At 68.6% G+C, this 22,561-nt stretch overlaps 1 protein-coding gene across 8 annotated transcripts; it reads right to left on the reverse strand.

Moving 5' to 3' along the window:
- Positions 1-1,646: 1,646 nt before the first annotated feature.
- On the reverse strand, positions 1,647-22,113 carry KBTBD11 (kelch repeat and BTB domain containing 11). 8 transcript variants are annotated; one of them, XR_006783661.1, is made up of 2 exons: positions 3,225-7,927; positions 1,647-2,429 (listed from the first exon to the last, which is right to left on the reverse strand). XR_006783661.1 is itself a non-coding variant. In XM_045821443.1 (2 exons), exon 2 carries the CDS (start codon positions 7,017-7,019, stop codon positions 5,079-5,081), a length of 1,941 nt encoding a protein of 646 aa, XP_045677399.1. In that variant the 5' UTR covers positions 7,020-7,794; positions 21,952-22,113; the 3' UTR covers positions 1,647-5,078. The 8 variants fall into 8 exon arrangements, 7 of the variants coding, with proteins under 7 accessions (XP_045677399.1, XP_045677400.1, XP_045677398.1 ...); XM_045821443.1 differs by adding an exon at positions 21,952-22,113 and having other exon boundaries at positions 1,647-7,794; XM_045821444.1 differs by adding an exon at positions 21,938-22,113 and having other exon boundaries at positions 1,647-7,794.
- Between the last annotated feature and the right edge of the window lie 448 nt (positions 22,114-22,561).

Here is a 22,561-nt window from a genome sequence, read left to right on the forward strand (position 1 = left end):
GGGTGCCCTCGTGAGGGTCAGCGGTGGCCGGAGTGGCTGGGAAAGCGCGCCCGCGGGATCGGTGGCCGGAGGCGGCGCGGAGGCCCGAGCGGGGCGGAGCCACAGAGCCCGCGGGCCAGCGGGGGAGTCTGGGCTTCCTGCTGCTAGGGACCCGCAACCGTGGTCGTAGTGGGCGCACCTGCCGATCCGCACTGAACGCCGGGACCGCTGTCGGCGTCCCCGTGCGCTGCAGCCCCGTCCCGGGGCCCTCGGCGGAGCGCGAAGATCTCTTTCCTGGGACCCGAGGCGCCCTGGACCTCGGGGGTCAGTGCCGGGGCGGCCCGGGCCACACCTGGGGGAGGAGAGCGGTCCGGGCGCCCCCTGGCGGTGCAGGGGGGGATTCCCCTCTGTCTGCGAGGGCCTCCTGGTGGTGGGGGGGGGGGGGGCGGTGCCCGGGGGGGCTGGGGTCAGTGAGTGGCCGCCTGGAGCCCAGAACAGAGCCCGGCACCGCGCAGGCGCTCAGCACCAGCCGGCCACCACCTAGAGGAGGTTTCGGGGCGCTGCGGGGGGGAGCTCTGTCCCCTGGGTCCACATGGAGCCCAGGCACTCATACCCGCACCGGAGTCGGGGAGGCTGCCGGGTGCGGGACAGGTTGTCCGGGCCAGGGGCCCAGCACGGGACACCCGCCACCAGCAACTCGGGGCGCGGAAGGGAGGGGGCCTCTAAACCATCGGGCACCGCGAACTCTTCCCCACAAACATCCGTGTGCCGGGAGAGTTCACACCGCAGCCCCCCCCGCCCCCCCCCCGTGCCGGCTGACAAGAACACCAGCGCAGGTGAGGCGCGCTCCTCCCGCTCCCCTCCGGGCCCCGACCCCCGCGGGAGACCCCTCCCTGGCTGGCCTCAGCAGCCCACGTGCTCTGCGCCCTGACAGCTGCGCCCGAGGGTCCGAGGCGGAGCCGCACTCCGACCGACCGTGGAAACCCCGATCTCAGCAGAGAGAAATGCTGAAGCTGCAGGAACGTTCAGACACTTAATCACACGTTTGCCAGGAAACGCCGCCGACGGAACTGTGGGAAGCAGCCAGTTCAGGTCGCTGAGCTCCTACCTCCACCTTGGCCTAGGAGTATTCTCTTCGCGACACCCCCTCCCCCACCCCACCCCACCCCTGCCGTGAATGAAGAAAGATGTCACGAGGAAAACAAATACGTTTGCGAAGAACCTTCATGACTTAACAGGAACCCCGGGGCCCCTGCTCTTGCTGAGTGCAACCTGGGACAAGGAATGTTTGGGTCAACACATCTCACGCCCCTCGTGGGTGGGAGGCTGAGCGTGGACACGCAGGGGCGCTGGGTGTCAGGGCCTGAAGGGCACCCTTGCAGGACACGGGGAAGGGGACAGGGAGGGGGCAGGCAGAAGCATGACCCTCTGCCCCTCAGAAGGACTCCAAGTCCCTGTGACTCAGCAGCTGTCACCGGAAGGACCCTCGGGCCTCGTCAATGTCCTCCTCACAGGTGGGCAGGTGGACCTTGGCTGGCAGCGCCGCCCCCCCACCCCACCCCACCCCCAGCCCACCTTTGAGTCTGTTTTCCGTAGCGCACGCCTCGCCCGGGGCGCTGCCTCGGGCCCAGGCAGGGACAAGCCATCCACACAGACTTCAGGAGCACTGGCATTTTCCAACGATTTATTCACCACGGGGGAAACGGACACACACGATTTACAGCCTGGGACGGGGGTCAGCACGTGGCCTGCGCAGGCAGCAGGGGCAGCCGGAGCGGGGCCCTGAACGGGCCGGTCAGTCTCCTACGCGGCCACACCGCACGGTGAGCGGGCCTCAGTGCGCAGCGCGCCTTCCGCTCGGCGTCCCTTCAAAGGAGTCCCTCGGCCGCAGGAAAGCGCCCGGTTGCCAGGGCGGCGCCGGGGGGCTGGGGTCGCGTGTGGTGCAGGCACCGCCTTGGGGTCGGGTGTGGAGAGGACGCAGCCCCCGACAGAAATTCAGACGCAGCAGACAGGCGTGCGCACGCAACCCCTTCTGAGCGCTGGTCCTCTCTCGAGCACAGCAATAATGCAGAGGGGAGGGGAGAGGAACATCCACTTTTCAATGCAAAAATAAAACGTTCCATAGTAAGCGAGGAAGGCACCTGAAATAAGACCGAACACCAAGGAGCGCTTCCGTGGACATTCCCCCGCGGAGGTGTTACCACAAAGAGGCTGGAAGGCTCCCGGCCCCAGGGAGAGGGGGCACCCAAAGAGCATTCCCTTTCAAACGCTCTCAGAGGAAGTCACCCAGGAGACCCGCCCGCAACCTGCCGCCCCCAGAACTACCAGCGCTGACAGCAAAGCGAGCGGGCAAAGGACCAGATGGTTGTTTTCTCAGGCATTTGTAACCAAGCTGATACAGGTGACCGTTGCAACTAAGTAGCCAAAGGATTTCCACAGCGTTGGTTCTCCTGAAGGAAAAGAAACTCAGAAGTAAAATCACCAAGTTCCAGACACAGCACGGGGGCCGTTCGACAGAAACTGAAGGCACTCCCGCCATCCCCTTGGGTTCCACGAGAACCTCGGTGGACCACAGAAGAGTCACCGCTGGTCCTCGGACCCAGAGACCAAGCCCTCCTGCGCCCCCGTGTCCCCTTGCCTGAGGGCTGGGGCAGCTGTCCTGAGTGCATCCGCTTCGCTCCACGGCGGATCCCAGGTGGAGACCGCTTTGCACCAACCGTGTCCCAGCGCAGTGTCCGGTGCGGACTGAGAGCACCACACAGAGCGTGGAACGTCCTTCCGCGGAACCGCGGTGCCCAGGCCCCTCCCCCACCCAGCCTGTCCAGTCTGCAGTCCTGCTCCGGCCGCTCTCCCGTCCGTGTAAATCGGTGCCAACCCCGTGGCTTCTCCCCGAGCTGGCCCGCAGAGCGGAACAAACTGGTCCCCGTGGCCTGCCGGGTCCTCCAGCGTTGGGTGTGACATCCTATGCAGACGTGTGACACAGAACATTCCACGTCCTGTCCCCGCCCCGCCAGGTGTCCGTGTGTGTCGAGACAGGTGTGGCCGCCCACACCCGACATCCAGCACTTTGTCCGAAATGGTAACCACCACGGGAACGATTCCCCAGGTGCAATCACAGTGACACCAGTTCACGCCTGACACTCAGGCAATGAAAAGGTCAGCCCGGTTCCGCGTCCTCTGAACACTTCGGCCCAGATCATAAGAGTCTGCAGACACGTGCACTGCGACACGGAACACACACTTACTTTAAAAGAACGTGATTTGTTTCCTTGGGCTCCGAGTCCTCCTCCCACCAGGACTCCCCCTCTCCTGCGACAGGAGGCCCGTTCCGTTCCTAAGACGAGGAGCCCATTTGCTGAGCCATCTCCTCCTCGGGTCACGAGCCAGCAGCATCCGAGTCCCCTGAACTCCCACCGAAACTGTGAGGGACTGCGTCCCTCCGGCCCGGGCATCAAGCTCGAGCTGGTCACTTGCAAACGTGAGTCACGGGGACTCTCAGGACCGCAGACGCCTTGTCCGGGGCACAGCCCGGTCCCCAGCTGCCCGCAGCCGCAGGGTCCCCCCTTCGCGGCACGGACCAGTGAGAGACACGAAGCTCCGTGTGACGCCGCCCGGTCTCGCCCCGGGAACTGCCACCGCGTGATGCCCAGTGCCAGCAGAACGTGACTGGGCACAGAATCCAGGTGAGCACGCATGTTGTCCTTGAACTCTGAATAGTCAGTAAGCCCCGTGGGTCCGCATTGGCAATGTACAGCGTTAGAACAAAGGGGTCGAGCTGGTTGTGGTTAGCCCTTGTGCCCGTCAAAGTAGTTCCGTGCTGACTCTGTGATGGCACTTCGGAACTCACAGCCGGGAACACACAGTGTTGACCGGACGAACCGCATCATGCATGCCTGCTCTGTCCCCTTAGATCCCCATGTCACTCTGCCACGTGCTCTTAGAAGGGTATTGTATAAGATCCGCTGCCCTCACCAGAATCCCACGATGCTTGCTGACCACAGCAGAGGTGGAGGGTTCACAGGGAGCTTGCCTTCAGCTCCGTCAGCAGCGGTGAGTTTAACCTTCCTTGGGGCGGGGGGAGTACTTCCCTCCTTGAGTCCGTTATAAAGTGTGCAAGTGATGAGCCTCTTCTCTGCCTGCCAACGGTTAAAACAGGCCAGCACCTTGGCTGCCGCCAGCGTTTCCTCGCCCAGATATGCTCTTGGGAAACATTCAGCCTCCAAAGATTTGCAATCCAAGTAACAGTCCGTCGTCACTCCACCACGGGGTGTAATTATTAACATGCCTTAACTCGAACACGTGACACCCGCCTGAGTCGACAGCGAGCTGGAGCCTTTTGGGGCGTGGGTGGGGCCGCCCCCACCTGCGACCAGCGGGCGGCAGAGAACGTGCGGCCGCTGCTTACTGGACGAGAGCTCGAGTCGGTCACCAAAGGTTTTTACCTCGAATGCGTGTGCATTTGGAGTTGAGCCAACCAAAGCCCGAGCCCGCGGTGGCAGGACCCTCCTCTTGCGGCGGTGGGAGGGCTCTGCTTCATGTCCACCCTCCAGCCAGAACATGCGCGGGTCCCCGTGGTCGCTGATGGGGCTCACCTAGGCCCCCTTGCCGCACCAGCTCCGCCCGGCCTGCTGACGGCCGGTGAGCTCCGCGGCCCCGCAGGGCTCCACCTGGCCGCCTGCCCACTCCACTCCACTCCTGGATGCACCGTGGGCCCGCCGGCCCGCCCTGAGGCTGCTTCTTTTGGTCACCCCTCCCCAGGGTACCTGTCCCCTTGCATCCCCCGTCTCACACCATCTACCCGACAAGCAAAGCGAAGCGAAAAGGAACACGCGAGGTCGAGAAGCGGTTCTTCCGCCAGCGCCGCGAACAGTCTGGGAGGCCCCGCCACGCGCTTCTCACCTCAAAGCCTCAAAGGACCCGGTGGCCCTCAGCCCGCCCCGCCCTCTCCCCTCCCCTCCACCGCTCCCTCCGCCCCTTCCCAGTCCGGACGCTCTGCACTCTGGTTTCTGCTCCCTGGCGTCCTCCCCGTCCTCCGCTCCCAGGAGGCCTTCCCCGTCCCGGGGCCGCCAGAGAAGACGCCCGGGGCACCCCGGCTCGCCCTAATCGGGGCCCTCCTCGCCTCTGTCTGGCTTCTCCGGCAGGTTGAGCACGAAGGGAAAGAGCGCGCCACGGACATCCAGGGGGGCGCCCAGCGCCTCGGCCTCGAAGCTGCCTCCCGCAGCCTCCTCCGCGCCGGGCTCGCGGTCCCGCGGAGGCACGAAGCGCCAGGTGCCGGCGCGGCTCACGCAGTAGATGCGGTCGCCCAGCGCCGCGCAGCGGAAGGGCTGCAGGCCTGACGGTGCGCCCGGGGGCCGCAGGTGCGAGGCGCAGCGGCTCCACTGCTTGGCCAGGCAGTGGTAGCGCAGCACGCTGACCCCGCCGGCTTGTCCCGCGGCCTGCGCGTCGCTGCGGCCCCCGCACAGGTCGAAGCGGTAGATGAAGCCGTCCAGCGCCACCATGTCCGCCGAGCGCTCGCGGCTGCTGCTGCACGGGCACTCCTGCCACTCGTCGCGCCGCGGGTCGTACTTGAGCAGGCGGTAGAAGAGCGAGCCCCCGGACACGTAGATCTCCCCGTTGCAGGTGGCGGCCTCGTGCGCCACGGCGAAGGCCCCCCGCGGCAGCGGGGCCACGGCGGCCCAGCGGTCGGCGCGCGGGTCGTAGCGCTCCACGCTGAGCAGGCACTCGCCGCCCACGGCGTACAGGTGGCCGTCCAGGGCCAGCAGCTGCAGCTGAGAGCGCGCCTGGCGCAGCGGCCGCACGGTGCTCCAGCGGTCCGTGGCCGGGTTGTAGCAGAAGACCTGGTCCGAGGGGCGCGCGCGGCCGTCGGGGCCCGCGGGCGCCACGCCGCCGGCCACGAAGAGGTAGTTGTAGAGCACGCACAGGCCGCAGCCCCGCGCGGGCGCGCCCTCCGGCAGCCGCGTCAGCTCGCGCCACTCGCCGGCCTCCTCCTGCCAGCAGTACACGGCGGCGTCCCCGCGGCCCTCCGCGTCCCCCGACGGGCTCTGCGGCCGGCTGCCGGCGCGCTCCCCGGCGGTCCCGAGCGCGGCAGCCAGCAGGTGGGCCCGGCCGGCGCGCAGGCGGCGGCGCAGCAGCAGGTCGCGCTCGGCCCCGGAGAGGCGCCCAAACACCGCGGGCTCGCGCAGCACCTCCAGGTAGTGGTCGCTCATGAAGCGGTAGGCGGCGTCGCGGAGCTCCGTCAGCCGCTGCCTCTTGGCCGCGCTCAGCACCTCCAGGCAGTTGGCGAGACTCAGCTGCGGCGCCACGGCCTCGGTCGCGCGCTGCGCGGCGCAGGGCAGCTGCAGGCGGCGCGCGCCCGCCACCACCTCGGCCACGTTGTCGGGGCGCACGCCCGCCATGCGCCCGCTGTACGCGTAGGCCAGCAGCAGCCGCAGCGCCGCCCAGCCCACGCCGGTCACCCGCAGCACGTCCCGCGACGCGCGCGCACGGAAGTAGTCGCTGCGCGCCGCCAGCACAGCCTTATGTGCCCGCAGCCGGCGGCCCGACACCTCGATGACCAGGTCCGGCTCCCCGTGCGCGGGCCCGACGCCGGGGGGCACGGGCGCGGGGTCCTCGGGCTCCTCCCAGGACGCGGGCTCCTCCGGGGACGCGGGCTCTTCCGGGAACGCGGTCTCCTCGGAGTCCTCGGGCGACAGGGCGCCGGAGCTGCTGACTTCCCACTGCCTCTCCACCACCCGCTGGCCACTGCGACAGGAGGGCGGGGAGGCCGCTGCGCCCTCCGGGGCGGAGGCGCGGGACTGCGGCGGGGACTCGTCCCCGGAGCTGAAGCACAGGGACGCGCTGAGGCTGCAGGGTGACTGCGCCGGGGACACAGCGCCCCCCCCCGCGGCTGCATCCGGCAGCTGCAGGCTGCCCTCTCCCGGAGCCTCGGGCGCGCCGCTGCCCCCAGCCTGGCCACACACCCCCTGGGCCAAGAGGCCCCGGGGCTCGGGGCCGCCGTCGCCCCCCGGGAAGAGGACACAGGGGGCCACCGGATTCTCCATGGCAGCGCCACCCTCCCCTCAGGAGCCCACCATGACTTCGGGCTGCTCAAGGTCGAAGGGTCCTCTGTGGCCTCGGGCCGTGGCAGGGGATCAGATTTTGCTTCTGGGTCCACTCTGGGTTCTGTTCACACGCCGCGCCCCTGGCGCCCTTCCCGCCTCCTCTCCCGAGAAGAGAGTGCGCCAGCCCCAGGTGCCTCTCCGAGAACCCAGGGAACCTGCCGGCGTCACCCTTGGCTAGCCACGTGCTGAGGTCGCAGTGCTTGGTCCCCAGGCCGGGTCGCGCTGCCTCGGTCGGCCCCCAGGGCAGCCCTGCAGCCGGCCCCGCTGGGCGTGTGGCGGCTGCCTCTCTGCAGAGCCGGGTTTCAGGAGCACGGGACACGCCAGGGCGCGCCCTCTCTCTACATGCCAGTCTGCACTCCGCCACCTGGGTGCCCCCGGCACCCGCAGATCGGAGACAGGGACCTCACACTTCAGGGCCTGCACTTTAGCTCCCTCTTCCGTGAAGAGCCACCCCCCGGGTGCTGTCCCTTTTCGTGACCCCCACTTGTCACTCAGGGTTATGAGGAGTCAGCAAGGGGCGTGTCCGTCGTGGGTCCCGCCGTCCGCGGCTCTGGCGATGCAGTGGGGCCGGCCGTTCACCTGTGCGAGTCTGCACCCCACTTGCCAGGTGCGTGCTGGAAAACCAGGGTCACTCAGTGGGGGGCCTCGCTCTGTCGCTTCCTCCGCCGGGCGGTCAGCAGCTCCCTTATCAGTGCGCGTCACTCGCCGCCGGTTCCTGTGGGTCAGGGAGAGAGAGGATGTTGAGCCTGCGTTCCCGGGGACCGTCTGTGCCGGTGGCTCTCGTCCCACTTCCCGCCGCAGGTCTCGGGTCACAGAGGTCAGCCCGGTGGGAGGGGCCTGGCGTTTCCTCTGGACGGTTCGGCGATCAGACCTGCCCGAGCAGCAGGAATCTAAAAACCGCCCCTCGCTGCCCCTCCCCGGGCGGTGGGGGTCTGTGGGGGGAGCTCAGTTCAGGGGGCCGGCCTTCGAGGCGCCGGGCTGGGCTGTGGGCCGCGACCCAGCGTGTGGGACAGAGCAGGCGACGGTCCGGTCTCCCAGTCTCACCCCGGTGAAGCGCACACAACAGGAAACGGAGCGTGCGTGCCTGAAGGGCACAGCCGGTCCCAGTCGCCTCACCGTTTTATGGCCCCGGGGCACGGCCCCCGGATTCTCCCCCAGCCCTTATCTCACCTCCGGCAGGACAAATATTTGGAGGCAGGTGAATTAGACCAGGAGACAGGTGCGGGCGGGGGGGGGGCGGTCCCTGCGGCTCCAAAGCCGCCCGGCCTGCTCATTTTTGGACTCATGGGAGTGGAGGGCCTCAGAGAGGCGACTCCCCGGAAAGTTCTCGTGCAGCAAAAGAAAAGCCAAACGACTCGGCCGAACGGCGGTGGAGACTCCGCAGCGGGGAGGGCTCGGCGGCCTCGGGCCCCACCGTCCCGGCTTTCCCAGGAAGGAGGAGGGGGAAGACCCAGGGCTCAGGCTCACGGGCCTCCCAGGGGATGCACTTGCCTCTCAAAGGAGACGGGATGTCCCTTACCCACCCGCAACGCCTGCCGATTCCCAGATCATCTCACTTCATGCTGTGACCTGACGCCTGAGCCGGGTGTGTGTGTGCCTGCGTGTGCCTGCGTGTGCCTGCGTGTGCATCTGCTTGCCCAGCCCTCCCTGCTACAGGGTCAGTGAAAACCTCTCTCTGATTATTCTCAGGCGTGAGATGTTCAGCACCCCCCCTGCCCCTCCCGACGCCTTGAACGATTTATCTCTGGGGCGCATCCACGACGGGGAGGCGCTGCCCGAGGACCCAGGGAAGCACCGTGAGAACTGCTGAGAGTGACCCCAGCCCTGGGCCCCTGGAGGTGGGGCGGGGGGGGGGGAGATGCTGAGCAGCTGCTGACAGGACGGGACGGGACGGGACGGGACAGGCTGTTTACTCAGCTGCCCCGCTGCCCCCGCTGCCCCCGCAGCTCCCCGGGGGCCGCGTCCCTGGAAGGGCAGAGAGCACAGGCCCCCGGCGCCGGAATGTGATGACAAGCCGGAAACCTGCGGGGGTTTTGCAAGCAAAGCCGCTGGCACTGTCCCAAGGGCTCGGCTGAGTCACCCTCGGGAGAGCCGGGCGCGAGCGAAGCCCCGCTCACCTGCCTCCCCGAGTGCGCACGGCCCCGCGCGTCTGAGACAAAACCGGGCAGCGGGCTGTCGCCCGGCTCTCCCCTCACGCTCCTGCACCACACGGAAGCCCTCGGGCCTCCGGAAATGTGGTGTTTGTCTTTCCCTCTGGCCGGGGCCAGGGGCCCAGAACTTCCCGTGCTCTCTCTGCTGTGACTCACTAGAAAGGGCGGGAGCCGTGGCGGGAGAGCCGTCGGCCGGGCGGCCCCCACAGGGGCGCAGGGGGCGACCAGCACCTTCCCGCCGTGGCCGCCACGCTCCCCCGGAGGATGGCGCTGCCGGGGAGAAGTGGCGCCACGCGGTGCTCACACCAGACCGTCCGCGCAGCACGCCCACACGCAGACGCACACGTGCACACGGACACACGCAGACGCACACGTGCACACTGACACACCCACACGCAGGTGCACACTGACACACCCACACGCAGACACACGCACATACACTGACACACCCACACGCAGACGCACGTGTGCGCATGGACACACCCACACGCAGACGCACACATGCACACGGACACACGCACACGTGCACACAGACACACCCACACGCAGACGCACACGTGCACACTGACACACCCACACGCAGGTGCACACTCACACCCACACGCACACACACACACGTACACGGACACACCCACACGCAGACGGACACATGCACACAGGCACACCCACACGCAGACGCACATGTGCACACAGACACACCCACACAGAGACGCACACGTGCACACGGACACACCCACATGCAGACGCACACGTGCGCATGGACACACCCACACGCAGACGCACACGTGCACACAGACACACGCAGGCGCACACATGCACACTGACACACCCACATGCAGACACACACGTGTGCATGGACACACCCACACGCAGACGCACGCGTGCACACGGACACACGCAGACACACACGTGCACACTGACACACCCACACGCAGACGCACATGTGCGCATGGACACACCCACACGCAGACGCACACGTGCACACGGACACACACACTCGTCCCCACCAGACGCCCGTCCACGTCTACGCCCCTCGGACTGCGCCGCACAGCCGCCGCCTCCGGCCCCCTCCCTTCACGTGCGTCTCGCGGCAGGAAGGGCGCCGTGTCCACCCTGCTGCCCCCGAGCGGCACCGGCCTGCGGAGGTGATGGGGGGGGGCACTGTGCAACAGAGAATGTTCGGGGCGCTGCATCCCGCGGCGAGCCGTGGCCCGTGTCACTGCCGGACTCCAGCCCGAGGCCCCCGGCTGAGGGGACGGGACGTGAGCCCCAGGCTGCGCGGTCGGCCGCGCCGGGGCTCCGACGGTCTCCCTGCCGCCTGCCCCCTCGGCCACCCCCGCCGCCAGCTGTTTGGGGGACTGGGAAGGGCGGCGGGGTTAAGGGCACGTCCAGCCGGACAGCCGGCCGTGAAAATCCGCCGAGATGGCTGTCAGGCCTCCTTCGCCGGACCTCGGACACTGTCCAGCTGGGTTCTGAGAGCCGTGTGGAGCTCTGTGGCTCGGACGTCTCTCGGTGGGTGACGTGACCACACGTGCGAGTAGGGGCCGGTGACAGCCGCTGCCGGCCGCCCAGGGAGGAGCGCTGTGCTCCCTGTGGGGACCTGTCTCCGGCCGGGCCGGCCAGCCTGGCCTCCCTTCCCCGGGCCACCTGCACGGTCCCAGCCTTCCCGGGGGCTCTGGCGACCTGTCCCCCAGTGACTGGACCAATGACAGAGACAGGAGCTGAACGAGGAACCCCGTGTTCACGGGGCAAAGGGGGAATAAAGGGACCAGGCCTCGCGGGGGCTGAAACCAAACTGTTCTCCTTCCCAGCCTCACAAGCGGGCAAACCAGACAGCTGCCCGGAGCCCAGGGGACAGCCATCGGGGGCACCGTCACACCTCGGGGCAAGGCCACACAGGAGGCTGGGCGAGGCTCTGCAGGGGGAGCCTGCCGGTGCTCGCAGAGAGCAGAGCCTGCGTCCCAGACGCAGACAGAACTCCTGTCCCCAGGTCCCCGGGCCAAGTGGGCGGGGCCGTTGTCCCCCCGGGGAAGGACCCCGGCAGGACCCACGGGAACCCCGGTGTGCAGACCCCCGGTGCGACAGCAGCAGCCTGCCAGCGGGGCCGGGCGCGGCAGATGTCCCGCGACAGGAAAGCAGGTGCCTGGGCCCCAGACCGCCCCGGGGGGCGGGGGCGAGGACGCAGAGAGCAGAGCCAAGAGCAGATGGCTCCCCGGATCAGAACCAGCGCTTTCCAGGCACCTCAGGGCCGCCTCGGCCACGCCCCGTGCTGGCCTGTCCCTGGTCGATCGGGGGGGGGGGGGGCGGGACGGGGGGACTGGCTGCTCCCCCGTGTCCCCTGGGCTGCAGGGACCTGGTCAAACGCCGGGCTCACGGGGACGGGGGGGCCTGTTTTACCGGAGAGTGACATGGAGTTGGAACAAAGCAAACGAGCCTGCAGGATTCGGGGGCACGGGTGGGGGGCCTCGTGGGTGGAAGAGGGACACAGTGGGTGGGTGGGCCCCCCCCAGGAGCAGGGACTCCGCCTGCAGACGCCTTGGGCCGCAGCTGCTGGGCCGGTCCTCCAGGGGGCGCCCTGCCAGTCACGGCCCTGGTAGTGTCCGGCTCGCCAGCTCCCATGGCTGCAGGAGCCGACCCTGCAGCGTGACCCCCTCCCTGTGCACGAACACCCACGTCCTCCCGGCTCTAACTTGTGGCTCCGTGGCAGCCGCCCCGCCCTGCCTGTCCCTACATGTGCTGGGTGGCTGGGCCGGGGCCATCCCTCCTCGGTGAACGGGTCTTCACTTCCAGGCCACTGAGCCCGGGGACGGATGCCCGCGAGTCACTCGCACCCAGACCCGATTCCAAAGACGAGACGCTGCACCTGGTGCAGGGACTCCGGCCACAGCAGGGGCGGGGAGCCCAGGGGCCCAGGCACAGGGCGTCAGAGCCCCCCAAGGCCACCAGGGCGTGTCCCCCTCAGCAGGACCTCCTCACCGTGATGGGGACACACGACAGTGCGACTTCTCAGGGGAGTTAGGGAGGAGGCACAGCCTCCCCCCACCCCCCAGTCCACAGCGCCTCAGCCGCCAGGCTCCCCAGGGAAGAGGCCTGGCCGCCCCGAGGCTGCTCCACTCACCCAGTGCAGGGACCCCAGGAGACAGAGACGCTCTCTGGGGGGGGGGGGCAGTGTCTAGGCCATCCAGCAGGGCCCTCAGACAAACCTCAGGCGACCCAGGGGCAGCGACAGGAGCTGCACACCCCCGGCCCGCCTCCCGGCCCCCTCAGGCTGCACACTAGCAGGCAGTCACATCACTATCCCCGCCACTCTGAGTGGTGCAGGCGGCCTCGCGCCGCGCACACGCTCATTTGCGTCTCAGCTCCGGAGCCTGGACGGCCGGCACCTGGGCGTCCGCAGAACCCGGGTCCGGTGAGGGGTCGCCGTGGCCGCCTGGGGGTGGGGGGGGCGGGGAGAGGGGTGTCTTTCGTGAGAGCGCCGGACGCACTGCAACACCGCTCGCCTCCACGGGGCGCCTCCGACACTGCACACAGGGGCTCAGCCTCCACACGCGTGTTTGGGACTGCAGACCTTCCGTCTGGGGTGCGGGGACTGTGGGACCGCTGGGGGCGGGACGGGCCAGGCTCTCGCTGCTGCCACGGTCTCGGGGCGGGGGGGGGCTCTGCCGTGTCGACGGGAGCCCTGGGCAGCCCGCTCCGACTCCAGTTCAGGACCCGATCGAGGGACAGCGGTGACACGAGAGCCGGCACAGGAGACAGCCCCAGCCCTGACAGCGCAGAGAGGGGGTGGGGCAAAGGCGGCAGGCTCGGGGCCATCCACTCAGAGGTGCCCCGCGGCTCGGAGCCTCGGGGGGACATGGTAACAACGGCGTCGGACAGTGGCACCGTGAGGGCCACCGGCTCCCGGGACAGCGAGCCTGCACCCCTCCGTGGGAAGAGGCCTCGGTTCTGCAAGATTGACCCACGTTCTGGGTAACCCTTCACACCCTGGCACCTGCCCCTGCACCAGAGAGAGCCACGGTAATTAGGGATAGAAACGAGGCCAAGTTAAAACTGTGCCCCTGCCCCAAGGGTGCTGCCTGGCCCCGGCCGGCTCTCCAGGGAGCCCGGTCCGCGCTCCGGGGCCTCTGCAGGTCTGTACCCCTCCTCCGCGTGCGTCCAGGCCCTCGGAGATTCGTCTCGGCTGGCGGCGACCTGGGCGTTCACTGGATCCCACGCCGACACCCTTCACCTGGTCGGAGTCGAAGCTGCAAGGGCTGGCTGGGGCTGGCTCTGTTTCACCGGGCACCCCGGCCCCTGGACTGTGTGCCCGGCCGTGGCAGTGGGCACTCGGCGAGTGTCTGTGACGGGAGGAGATGGACGTTCGGCCACCGGAACCACGTGGGCTTCGGTTCGTGTTTCTGTGGCCTCCTCTCCAGCAGAGGCCGGGCTGTTGGCAGAGAGGAGCTGCTCGCAGTCCCTGCTCTGGTCTCAGAGTTAATCCTCCTTGTCAACGCTTCTGCCGCAGCGCCGGGCGCCCGCACCAGGGCTGTGGCCTCACGGCAGTCCACGGAGGCCAGCGAGGAGACGGCGGTCCCTCCAGCTCCAGGGCAGGGTGGCCGCCCCCTCGGGCACCAGGGGCAGGTGTGCTGTCAGCAGGGCCAGGCTGGGTCCCGATGGGCCGCCCACTCCAGCCCACGGGCGGCCCGGCCTCGGAGCCGCGGGGCGTGGGCACCGCTGCCTGAGTCACGGCAGCTTCCCGCTCCGCCGCGAGCAGCTGCTGGCATTTAGCAAACAACGGAGGCGCGGAGGCGTCCGCAGTGCGCGGGGCCTCTGTTCCCATGTGGGGACAAAGACGCCCCGCGTGCTCTCCCAGCCGAACAACAGAACCTGCTTCTCACGCGGAAGCTGGGGGTGGAGGGGCAGGAGCCGCGGGGACGAGGGGGTGGGTGCTCGGGAGCGCAGCCAGGGCTCGGCCACCCCCTATCCAGATGCTTCCCTCCTCCCGGTGACAGGCCAGGTGCGGGGCGGCGGAGGCAGGACTCTCCCTGCGAACGCAGAGTGCGGGAAGGCGGTCGGGCCCCTGGCACCCCTGGAACACCTCCGACTCCAGCGGCTGCAGCCTGAAACGGATGGCCTTTAGCTCGGTTTTCCTCACCCCCCCGCCCCCCCCCGGGCCCCAGGCTGCCGTCTGCACCGCACTCGAACCCTGCAGCTGGCGCTCACTCAGCGCCGTCTCACGATCGCCGAGCCGTGAACGGCGGACGCTCAAAGGACTTCCCGCCTCCTGACGGGAATGCCAAGCACCACGGACGTGCCGCCTGGGCGGTCCCTGGCGCCGTCCACGGATCCTGCAGGGGGACTCTAGGATCAGGACACCGAGAGCTGGGGGGGAGGCGCGGGCCACGGGGCCCCCATCCCGGACCCCAATCAGAGGCCCAGTGATTGCCCCTGAGTGAGACACAGAGCACAGGCGACCCTTCCGCCCTCCGTGCTGGGGGGGGGGGGGACGGGAGAGGCAGGAATCCACAGTCCAAAGGTCACCTCCTGTAGTGCATGAGGCCCCCCACTACACTGGCTTGTTCTTCCCCCTCAGAACAGATTCGGGGGAGGGTGGACGCCCAGAGGATGGCTGTGCAGGAAGCTACGAGGTGATTAATTGTTTTATTATTGATTTGAGAAAGAGGGGGAGGAAGGGAGGGGGAGGAGCAGAGAGGGAGGCAGAACGTGGATTTGCTGCTCCGCTCATTGATGCGTCATGGGTTGACTCGCCTGCGTGCCCTGACCTGAGGCTGACCCCGCAAACCTGGGGTACCCGGAGGGTGCTCTACCTCACTGAGCCACCCGGCCAGGACCAAGAGATGGTTAATTTTTAAAACCTCCTTTATGTAATGTTCCAGACTCAGCGGTCACGCGTGAGTGAGGGACCCCAGGAAACCCCGCCCTGACCGCGGAGCAGGCACGCCCCCTCCTCGCCCCCACGTGGGGGCGGGGCGGGCTGAGGGGCAGCCGCAGAAATGCGTCTGAACTGCACCCCGGGGCCTGGCGCAGTGGCGCTGGGCTGGCCACTCGCGGGCTGTTCCGACGCTGCTCCTCTCGCCCCCCCACCTCCCCACCCCGTGCCACCGTGACGTCAGACACGTGCACACGCGCCATAGCATCGCCACGGGCCATCCACGCGGTTGGTGGGGCAAAGGCTCCCCGAAAACAAAGCTTTCAGTTTGCAGGAGCCCCGAGTAATCCGGGGCTCAGCTGGGGGAGCAGGGGCCGGGATCCCGCGGGCGAGGGCAGAGCGCCCCCGCGTTGCCCGCGGGCGCAGAGGTCGGCCTCCGCACGGACTCCGAGACGTCGCCCAGGACCGGGAGGGGCCTCTCACCCCCACTTCCGTGGCCCGGAGACGGACAACCGCAGTCCCGGCCCGGCATCGCGAGCAGAACGGGCACAACATCGGCCCGCCGGCCGCCGCCCCGGGAGCGCTCGGCCGGAGCGCGGGGCGGCTCCTCCGGGCTGCGCTCAGATAGGCCGGGCGCAGTGACGTGCGACCGGTGGTGGGACAGCGGGTGGCCGCGGCGGTGTCTTCGGAGGCGGTCGCCGCGGGGGCGCCCGCCCCCCCCCGCACGCCTGCAGGCTGGCTGTCCCCGAACCCCGCGGGAGCGCACTGCGGGACCTCGAGGTTGCCCAGAACCGAGGTCCGCGCACCCCCTGACCTCCCCCCACGCGCGCACCGCCACCCGCGCCGCCTCCTTGCCTGAGCGGCCCCCGCCCCCACCGGCGCTCCCTCACCCCACTACCGTCACCCCAACCCTCCCGCGCCCCCGCGCCCCTGTCCTCGGGTTCCGGGGCGTTTCGCCGCGGCCTCCCCCCGTGGCCACCCCTACCTCCTACCTCGCCGCCCGGCGTCTCGCCCGAGCAGGGGACAAGGCGCCTCACTGGGGTCTCCGTGCGCGTGCGCGTGCGCAGGCCTCCGCCCGGCACCTGTGCGAGCGCCCGCGGTCCGCGCACCTTCCCGGCGCCCCCAACGCCCTCGCCCCCGGAAAGCGACCGCAGCGGACCCCGCACTCACCCGCGCGCGCCAAGGCCCAGCCGCTGGGAGGAGCGCGAGGCTGCGCGGGGGGCGGCTCCGAGTGGAGCGCGCCGGCGCGGGCCGGGGGCGGGGGCTGGGTCCGGGCCGGGTGGGGTGGCCCCGCGGTTGACGCTGAGGCCCGGCGGGAAGGGGGCTCGAGGCGGGAGCGCGCCCGCCCGCGGCGCGTCACCCTGAACACCTGCTCCCCCGCGAACCGCGCGCGTGAGCCCCCACCCGCGGAGGGCAGGATGTCCCTGCCCACGGCTTCGCTCTTCTGCCCCCGCCCCCCGGCAGCCCACCCCCGCGCCCCAGGAAACGCAAAGTAAGGGAGCTCCCGGTTTACACAGGTTTGTAAAGCCAGGGACGGACGCTACGCTGTTGGCATCTTCCGTGACGAGAAACCTGTTGCCCACGTCCTCAGACTCCAGAATGAAGAAGAAAATGGACCACACATCGGAACTTGCTCCCGGTTCTGGAAACGCAGCCTCCACTCCGGCGGCCCCCGCGGGCGACCACGTCCCCGCGGACCCGGTGCCGGCAGGAGCAGGCCCCACACACCCGCGAGCCGCCAGAGACCCCCCGGGCTCCGGGCCGGGGCCCCCGGGTCCAGGTCTCAGGCTGGACCCCGGTGGTAAACGCGGTTCTTACACGTTGTGTCCGACACAGCAATCGGGTTCCCGCAGGCTCCTGGGGGCGGAGTCCTGACTTTCCCTCTTCTTAGGCTGTGCGTCTGACCCCCGGGGCCGGCCCCCCGTGTCCTGAGAGCGGCCGCACGGCCGTGTTTGCTCAGCTGCCCAGTGGGGCTCTTTGCCTCGAGTCTGGGTTCAAGGAGACAGAGAAACTGCCCAATTGTTGGGGTGCATGCAGGGGGGCCAGAGGGGGTCACAGCTGCGGGGGACGATCTTCTGAGTTGACAGACCTGCTGTAAGAGGCCTGACCTGCAAGTCCGTTCCACACGGACACCTGTGGGCCGCCTCTGCGCGCCTCGGCCTACATAGCGGTCAGCTCGCTCCAGCAGAAGCGCCCCCTCGGGGGCTGAGAGGTTGCCCTCGAGCTCCATGCTTTCTCCTCCCGAGTGTTTCACAGTCTCCTGGGGCCTTTTCAGAGTGTCTGCGGCCCCTCACCCGCGCCTGCCTGTGGCTCCGTCACCCACACCGGGGACTGCAAGGGTCTGGGTGGCGTTCGAAGCCATTTCCCAGCCACGCCTCCACCCCCGCCCCCACCCCCCAGTCCTTCTCCAGAGCACCTCTGGGTGGGTGGGCCCGCAGCTCCCGCTGCATCTGGGTCCCCCGCCCCGCTCTGCAGGTGAGCCTCCAAGGCCCCTCCGCTGTCCCCGGTCCTGGAGCCGTCCGGCCTGGCCCATCTTCTCCGCCCCTCTGCGACCCGTCACGGGGAATCGTCACAGTGAACTCTTCTTGCCACTGGGTTGGCGATGCTGGCCAGGCTCCAGGTTCTCGGCGAGCGTTCAAGGACGGAATGAGAAGATGCGTGGGGTCGCCTGGACCGCGGCTCCGCCCGGTAGGTGAGGCGAGCAGGACGCCCATCTGGTTTCGGACTCGGAGGTTCCGTTGGTGCGTGCGCTGTGTGCCGACGCGGGCCGCGGGAGCCGCAGGGGCCTGGAGTCCCGAGGGGCGGCCGTGCTGAGGAGGAGGGTCCAGCCCCAGTGTCCAGTGTGTCTGTCCAGTGACAGCTACGTCAACAACAGTCTTTCACAGTAACGATGTTTCACTGGTTCGATGCCCCGCCGACCGGAAGACTCATGCACACGCGCCGGCGTGCAAACCACACTGAGGCTCACAGGGTCGTCCTGGTGTGGCGGTGACCGCCCCCACGTGCGGCCGGCCCGCAGCCCGGCCCGGGTCCCGGGACTCTGAGCTCCACCTGGAGGCCGCAGGGGGGCGTGGAGGGTGCCCGCTCTGGACCTCGGCAGACGGGGCTTCAAAGACCAGTGTCGCCATTCGCAAGTCTGGTGCACTTCGGACCCCTAACCTCTCCGTGCCCGGCCACCCTCTTCTGTGAGTGGGGGCGGGGGGCGCCCTCCCCATGGGGCCGAGACGGTGCGGGCACCCCACTTCAAGCTGAGGACCCCAGGCCTGGGGCAGAGTGATGCGTGGGTCCCGTCCGGTCTCATCACTCACTGCCCCCCGAGGGAGGGGCCGCAGGCGTGGTCACCTCCGCACACGGACTTCAGATTTCACGTGCACGTCCCGGGCATGGACACCCGGGAGGGAGGTGGCTGGTCAGCCACCGTCCCTGGCTCTGAGCCTGGCGGGCCTCCCTGTGGGCCCAACACCGAGCACTGGGAAGTCTCCCCGAAGCTGCTGATAGTCCCTACGAGTTCCTGTGCCCTCCCCCCGCCTTCCAAAAAGCAGCAATTAAATCCAGTAGCTGTCAGGAACGGGTCCAATTGCTACAAAGTACTTCGAGTCTCTTGGCATGAAAAATTCATTAGCTGTCTGTGAGCTGGCGTCGGAACAGCATTCACTGTTGCACCGGGAACTTCGGCCCTTTCTGCGTGGAGGGAAGGCCGTCGTCCCTCTGGCTCGGCCCTCCATGGCCCCCGCCTCTGGCGCTGACGAACTCGGGGTGCCCCTGCCCCGTGTGAGCTGCTTCCTGAGTACCCTGGGCTCTTCCCTCGTGTCCGAGTCGTCCCAAACGTCTCAGGAGCCCTGGGCTGAGAGCCTCCTGCCGGGAGAGCGCTCTGCTCCTCCGAGACCTCGCGGCCACCCCGGGCAGCCCATGGGGGCAGGGAGGCCCCGCGGCCCTGGTCTGGGTAGGAGACCAGAGAGCCGCCTGCTGACCGGAAGCCCGGGCCCGTGTGGAGAGGCAGCACAGGCGTGCTCGGGGGTCGTGGGGTGAGGGGGCACACGGCAGTGGGGACCGTCTGCCCGCCCGCCTGTCTCCTGTCACCCCAGCCCGTGTCCTCCATGGACCAGCATCAGCCGCACACCTGACGGAGGCCACCAGGAGGCCACGCGTGCTTGTCATGTGAGCAAATGTGCGGCCACCGTGTGGCCATCAGGTTCCCTGGTGTCAATCCTGACGAACCTTCTTCGAAAAGAAATGAAAATAAAAAGTTAATAGTTGTCAGCCCTGGCTGGTGTGGCTCAGCAGATTAAGTGCCAACCTGAAAAGCAGAGTGTCACCGGTTTGATTCCCAGTCAGGGCACACGCCTGGGTTGTGGGTCAGGTTCCCAGCAGGGGGCGCACAAGTGGCACCCACACACTGATGTTTCTCTCCCTCTCTTTCTCCCTCCCTTTCCCTCTCTAAAAATAAATAAATAAAATCTTTTAAAATATATTTTTTAATTTTTTCAAAAAGCTAATAGTTTTTACACTAAAGTGGCACCTCAGCACTCATCGTGAATTCGTTCTGGAATGCGTGAGGAGTGGCGATGAAGCCTCGTCCCTGGCGGGACGGCGTGTGACTCACACGGGTCCCAGCGAGTGGGGCGAGGCCCCAGCAAGCGCCAGAGCCGAAACTCGCTTTCCCCGTCAAAACTCGAGGAGTCCGGGGTGGGACGAGGCCCGGCGCCATCGAGTCCCCGGCGGGACTGCGTTTTTCAAGGCGCTTCGACTCTCTTCGCAGCCGGGTCCAGACAGCAAACCCTCAAAGGGACACGCTAAGTGAGGGCCCCCGTCACCCTCACTGAGTGTGACCAGTGTCCTCGCAAGAAGGGGGAGTCGGGCAGACGCACGCGTGTGACCGTGGAGACAGGCTGCGGGGACGCGGCCACAAGCCAAGGACAGCGGAAGGGCGGAGGGGCGCGGCGGGCACCCGGAGCTCCGGCCCGGGCCCCGGGCTGAGAGAGAGAGAGGACTCGGCCCTGCTGTCTGAGGCACCGCCCCCCCCCCCACCCTGGGGCCCTTCGTCACCGCGGCCCCAGCACCCTGGTGTGAAGGCGGTGCGTCTTTTCCGCAGAGGCAGGGCCTTCACGCCGCCCGTTCCGACGCCCAGTCCACTGTTCTCGTCCTCGCAACCCCAGGAGTGCGTTGCTGCACAAATGAAACAACTTGTAAAATCCCAGGAACGACAAAGCTGTCTTCTCAGCGCCAGCCCGGCCCCTGCAGGCAGGCTGGCTGGCGGCACCGTGGCCCTGAGCCGACCACCGGCGTCCACAGGAGGGAGGCGGTTTTGGGTGGTCTCGGGGACCCGCCGGGGGCACTCCGCTTGGGGGAGACGGGCGGCGGGAAGCAGGGTCCACGGGTCACCGCGGCCCTGCGCGAACATGGCGGCCTGTCTGGCACACGCAAACACCGCCCCTGACGTTACTGTTTCCCCTCCGGCCACCCTGCGAGCTGGTCCCAACCGGCCCACTCCCAACCCACAGGGCGGGAGCGGAGGCTCAGCCACGGGCCCCGGGGGTCTTCGGGGCCGGGAGCGGCAGCCTTGCCGGACGGAGCCTGTCCCTGGGGGGGCTCACCGCGGGGCTCTGTGCGAGACTCCGGACGCCGGGTGTGCCCGTGCCCAGTGCGCCAGCAGAGGATGTGGCGCCGAGTCCTCCCTCCCGGCCGGGTGTGACCTCTCGTCTCCCGGGAGACGCACCGGGCGCTCTGGCCACAGCCCCGGCTCCCACCTGTGTTCCCGTTCCGTGACAGGCACACGGTGGTTTGTACTCAAACCAGAACGGCGGTGCGGCCACCGCACAGGCCCAGACGAAGAAGCCCAGGGCATCTGCGGCTGCGGGCACGCCGTGCTCACGCCGGGGAGGCACCAGCACGGGGCTTTTCTCGGGGTGCGGTGGAGGAGATGCACGAGCCCCCTCCCTGGGGACCAACGGTGCCCCTGCCCCGTGCGCTGCGGGGGGTGCGCGCCCGCATCCCGGACCCCACACTAGCAGCTCCCGGTACGCACAGCAGGGACGACCACACGTCCCCAGACATTGTAACTGCCCCTGGGGGGAGGGACACGGCCTGGGCAGACGGCGACGGAGCTAAAGGCAGACGGAGCAGGAGCCCATCTGTCAGCACCAAGAAAATGAAAAGAAGGAAAAGAGCAAGCTGTTATTTTTAGAGGAGTCCTCTCACTTACCCGCCCGCGCACGGCAGGTCCTCCCCGCCTGTCCGCGCAGGTGCCAGGCTGTCCCCTCGGCTCCGGGCAGCCCGGCTCTGCGCCCACCTGCACCGTCCTCCGCGGAGCCCGGGGCAGCGGGGGTCGGGGACGGAGCGGAGGCACCGAGTCTCTGACTCTAGTCGCCCTCCCGCCCTCCAGCACCGGCACCACCGCGGCCACCGAACTGCATGCCGGGACAGAAGGCGGCCCGCCCGCAGGGGTCTCCTCGCGGCAGGATGACGGGGTCCCCCAGACCTCACGGGTGGGCCGTCTGGCCTCCCATTTCCAGCCGGCAGACCACTGGGCTGCGAGCTCCGTGGTCCCTGAGATGTGGGTCGACCCCGCGGGAAAGCCCCGTCTCGCAGGACCCCCCGGTTCCTGGGAGCCCTTTCTGTGTGTCTGCCTCGGCCGCCGGCCGGGCTCCAGACCACTCGCTTACGCAACCCTGGCCGGGCCCCCAGTCCCAGCACGGGGTCCGCGTCTCAGCCCGTCCCCACCCCCCCAGGCCCGGCCTGTCCTCCGGATCCTGGCCGGTTCTGCCCATGAGTGTGGGCTGGCTCCAAGTCCTCGGGCTGGCACCGCCCGCACGGGCAACGCTCCTCGCAACGGCGCTCACCAGCGGCCACCCACCTGGGGCCACCGCTCCCAGCATCGCTGCTCCCTGGCAGAGTCACCGGGGACCTGACGCCCAGCCCGTGTCCCCGTGCGTGAAACGGGAGGGTGGGGCGGCGACCCCAGAGGGCGGAGGTCCCAGCAGAGCAGAGGGTGCGGACCCGTCTTCACCGTCCAACGGTGAGACAGACGGGGGACCGGCTGGGAGCGGGCGGGGCTGCCCGGGACACACAGCCACCCTCCCTCGGGTGCAGGTGACGGAGACCATGTGCCTGCCTCCTGCCCGCCCTGCAGGTTCCCAACAGGAGAACTTGGCAGTGCCCCCCCCGCACCTGGTTCGCCCTCTGACCTGCAGCTCAAGGGTTAACTCTCCCCCGCGTGTTGGCGCCGGGCCCGGGAGCCAAGGCAGCCAGGCCCGGGCCCTGCCAGCTGTCTCCTGCCGCTTCCGCCCGAATGAACACTGTCCACACGGCCTGCGGGGGGGGGGGGGGGGCAGGATGCCCGGAGCAGTGTGTGTGTGTGTGTGTGTGTGAGTGTGTGAGTGAGTGTGCATGTGAGTGCGCGTGAGCCTGGAAGAAGTGGCTTCTGAGCAGGAGCCAGAAGGGCTGTGGGCCCCGAACGGGCCCTC

The sequence above is a fragment of the Phyllostomus hastatus genome, unplaced genomic scaffold (assembly GCF_019186645.2).
Source record: "Phyllostomus hastatus isolate PE091 unplaced genomic scaffold, TTU_PhHast_1.1 phas_scaffold_46, whole genome shotgun sequence".
In the NCBI taxonomy this organism is placed as follows: domain Eukaryota; kingdom Metazoa; phylum Chordata; class Mammalia; order Chiroptera; family Phyllostomidae; genus Phyllostomus; species Phyllostomus hastatus.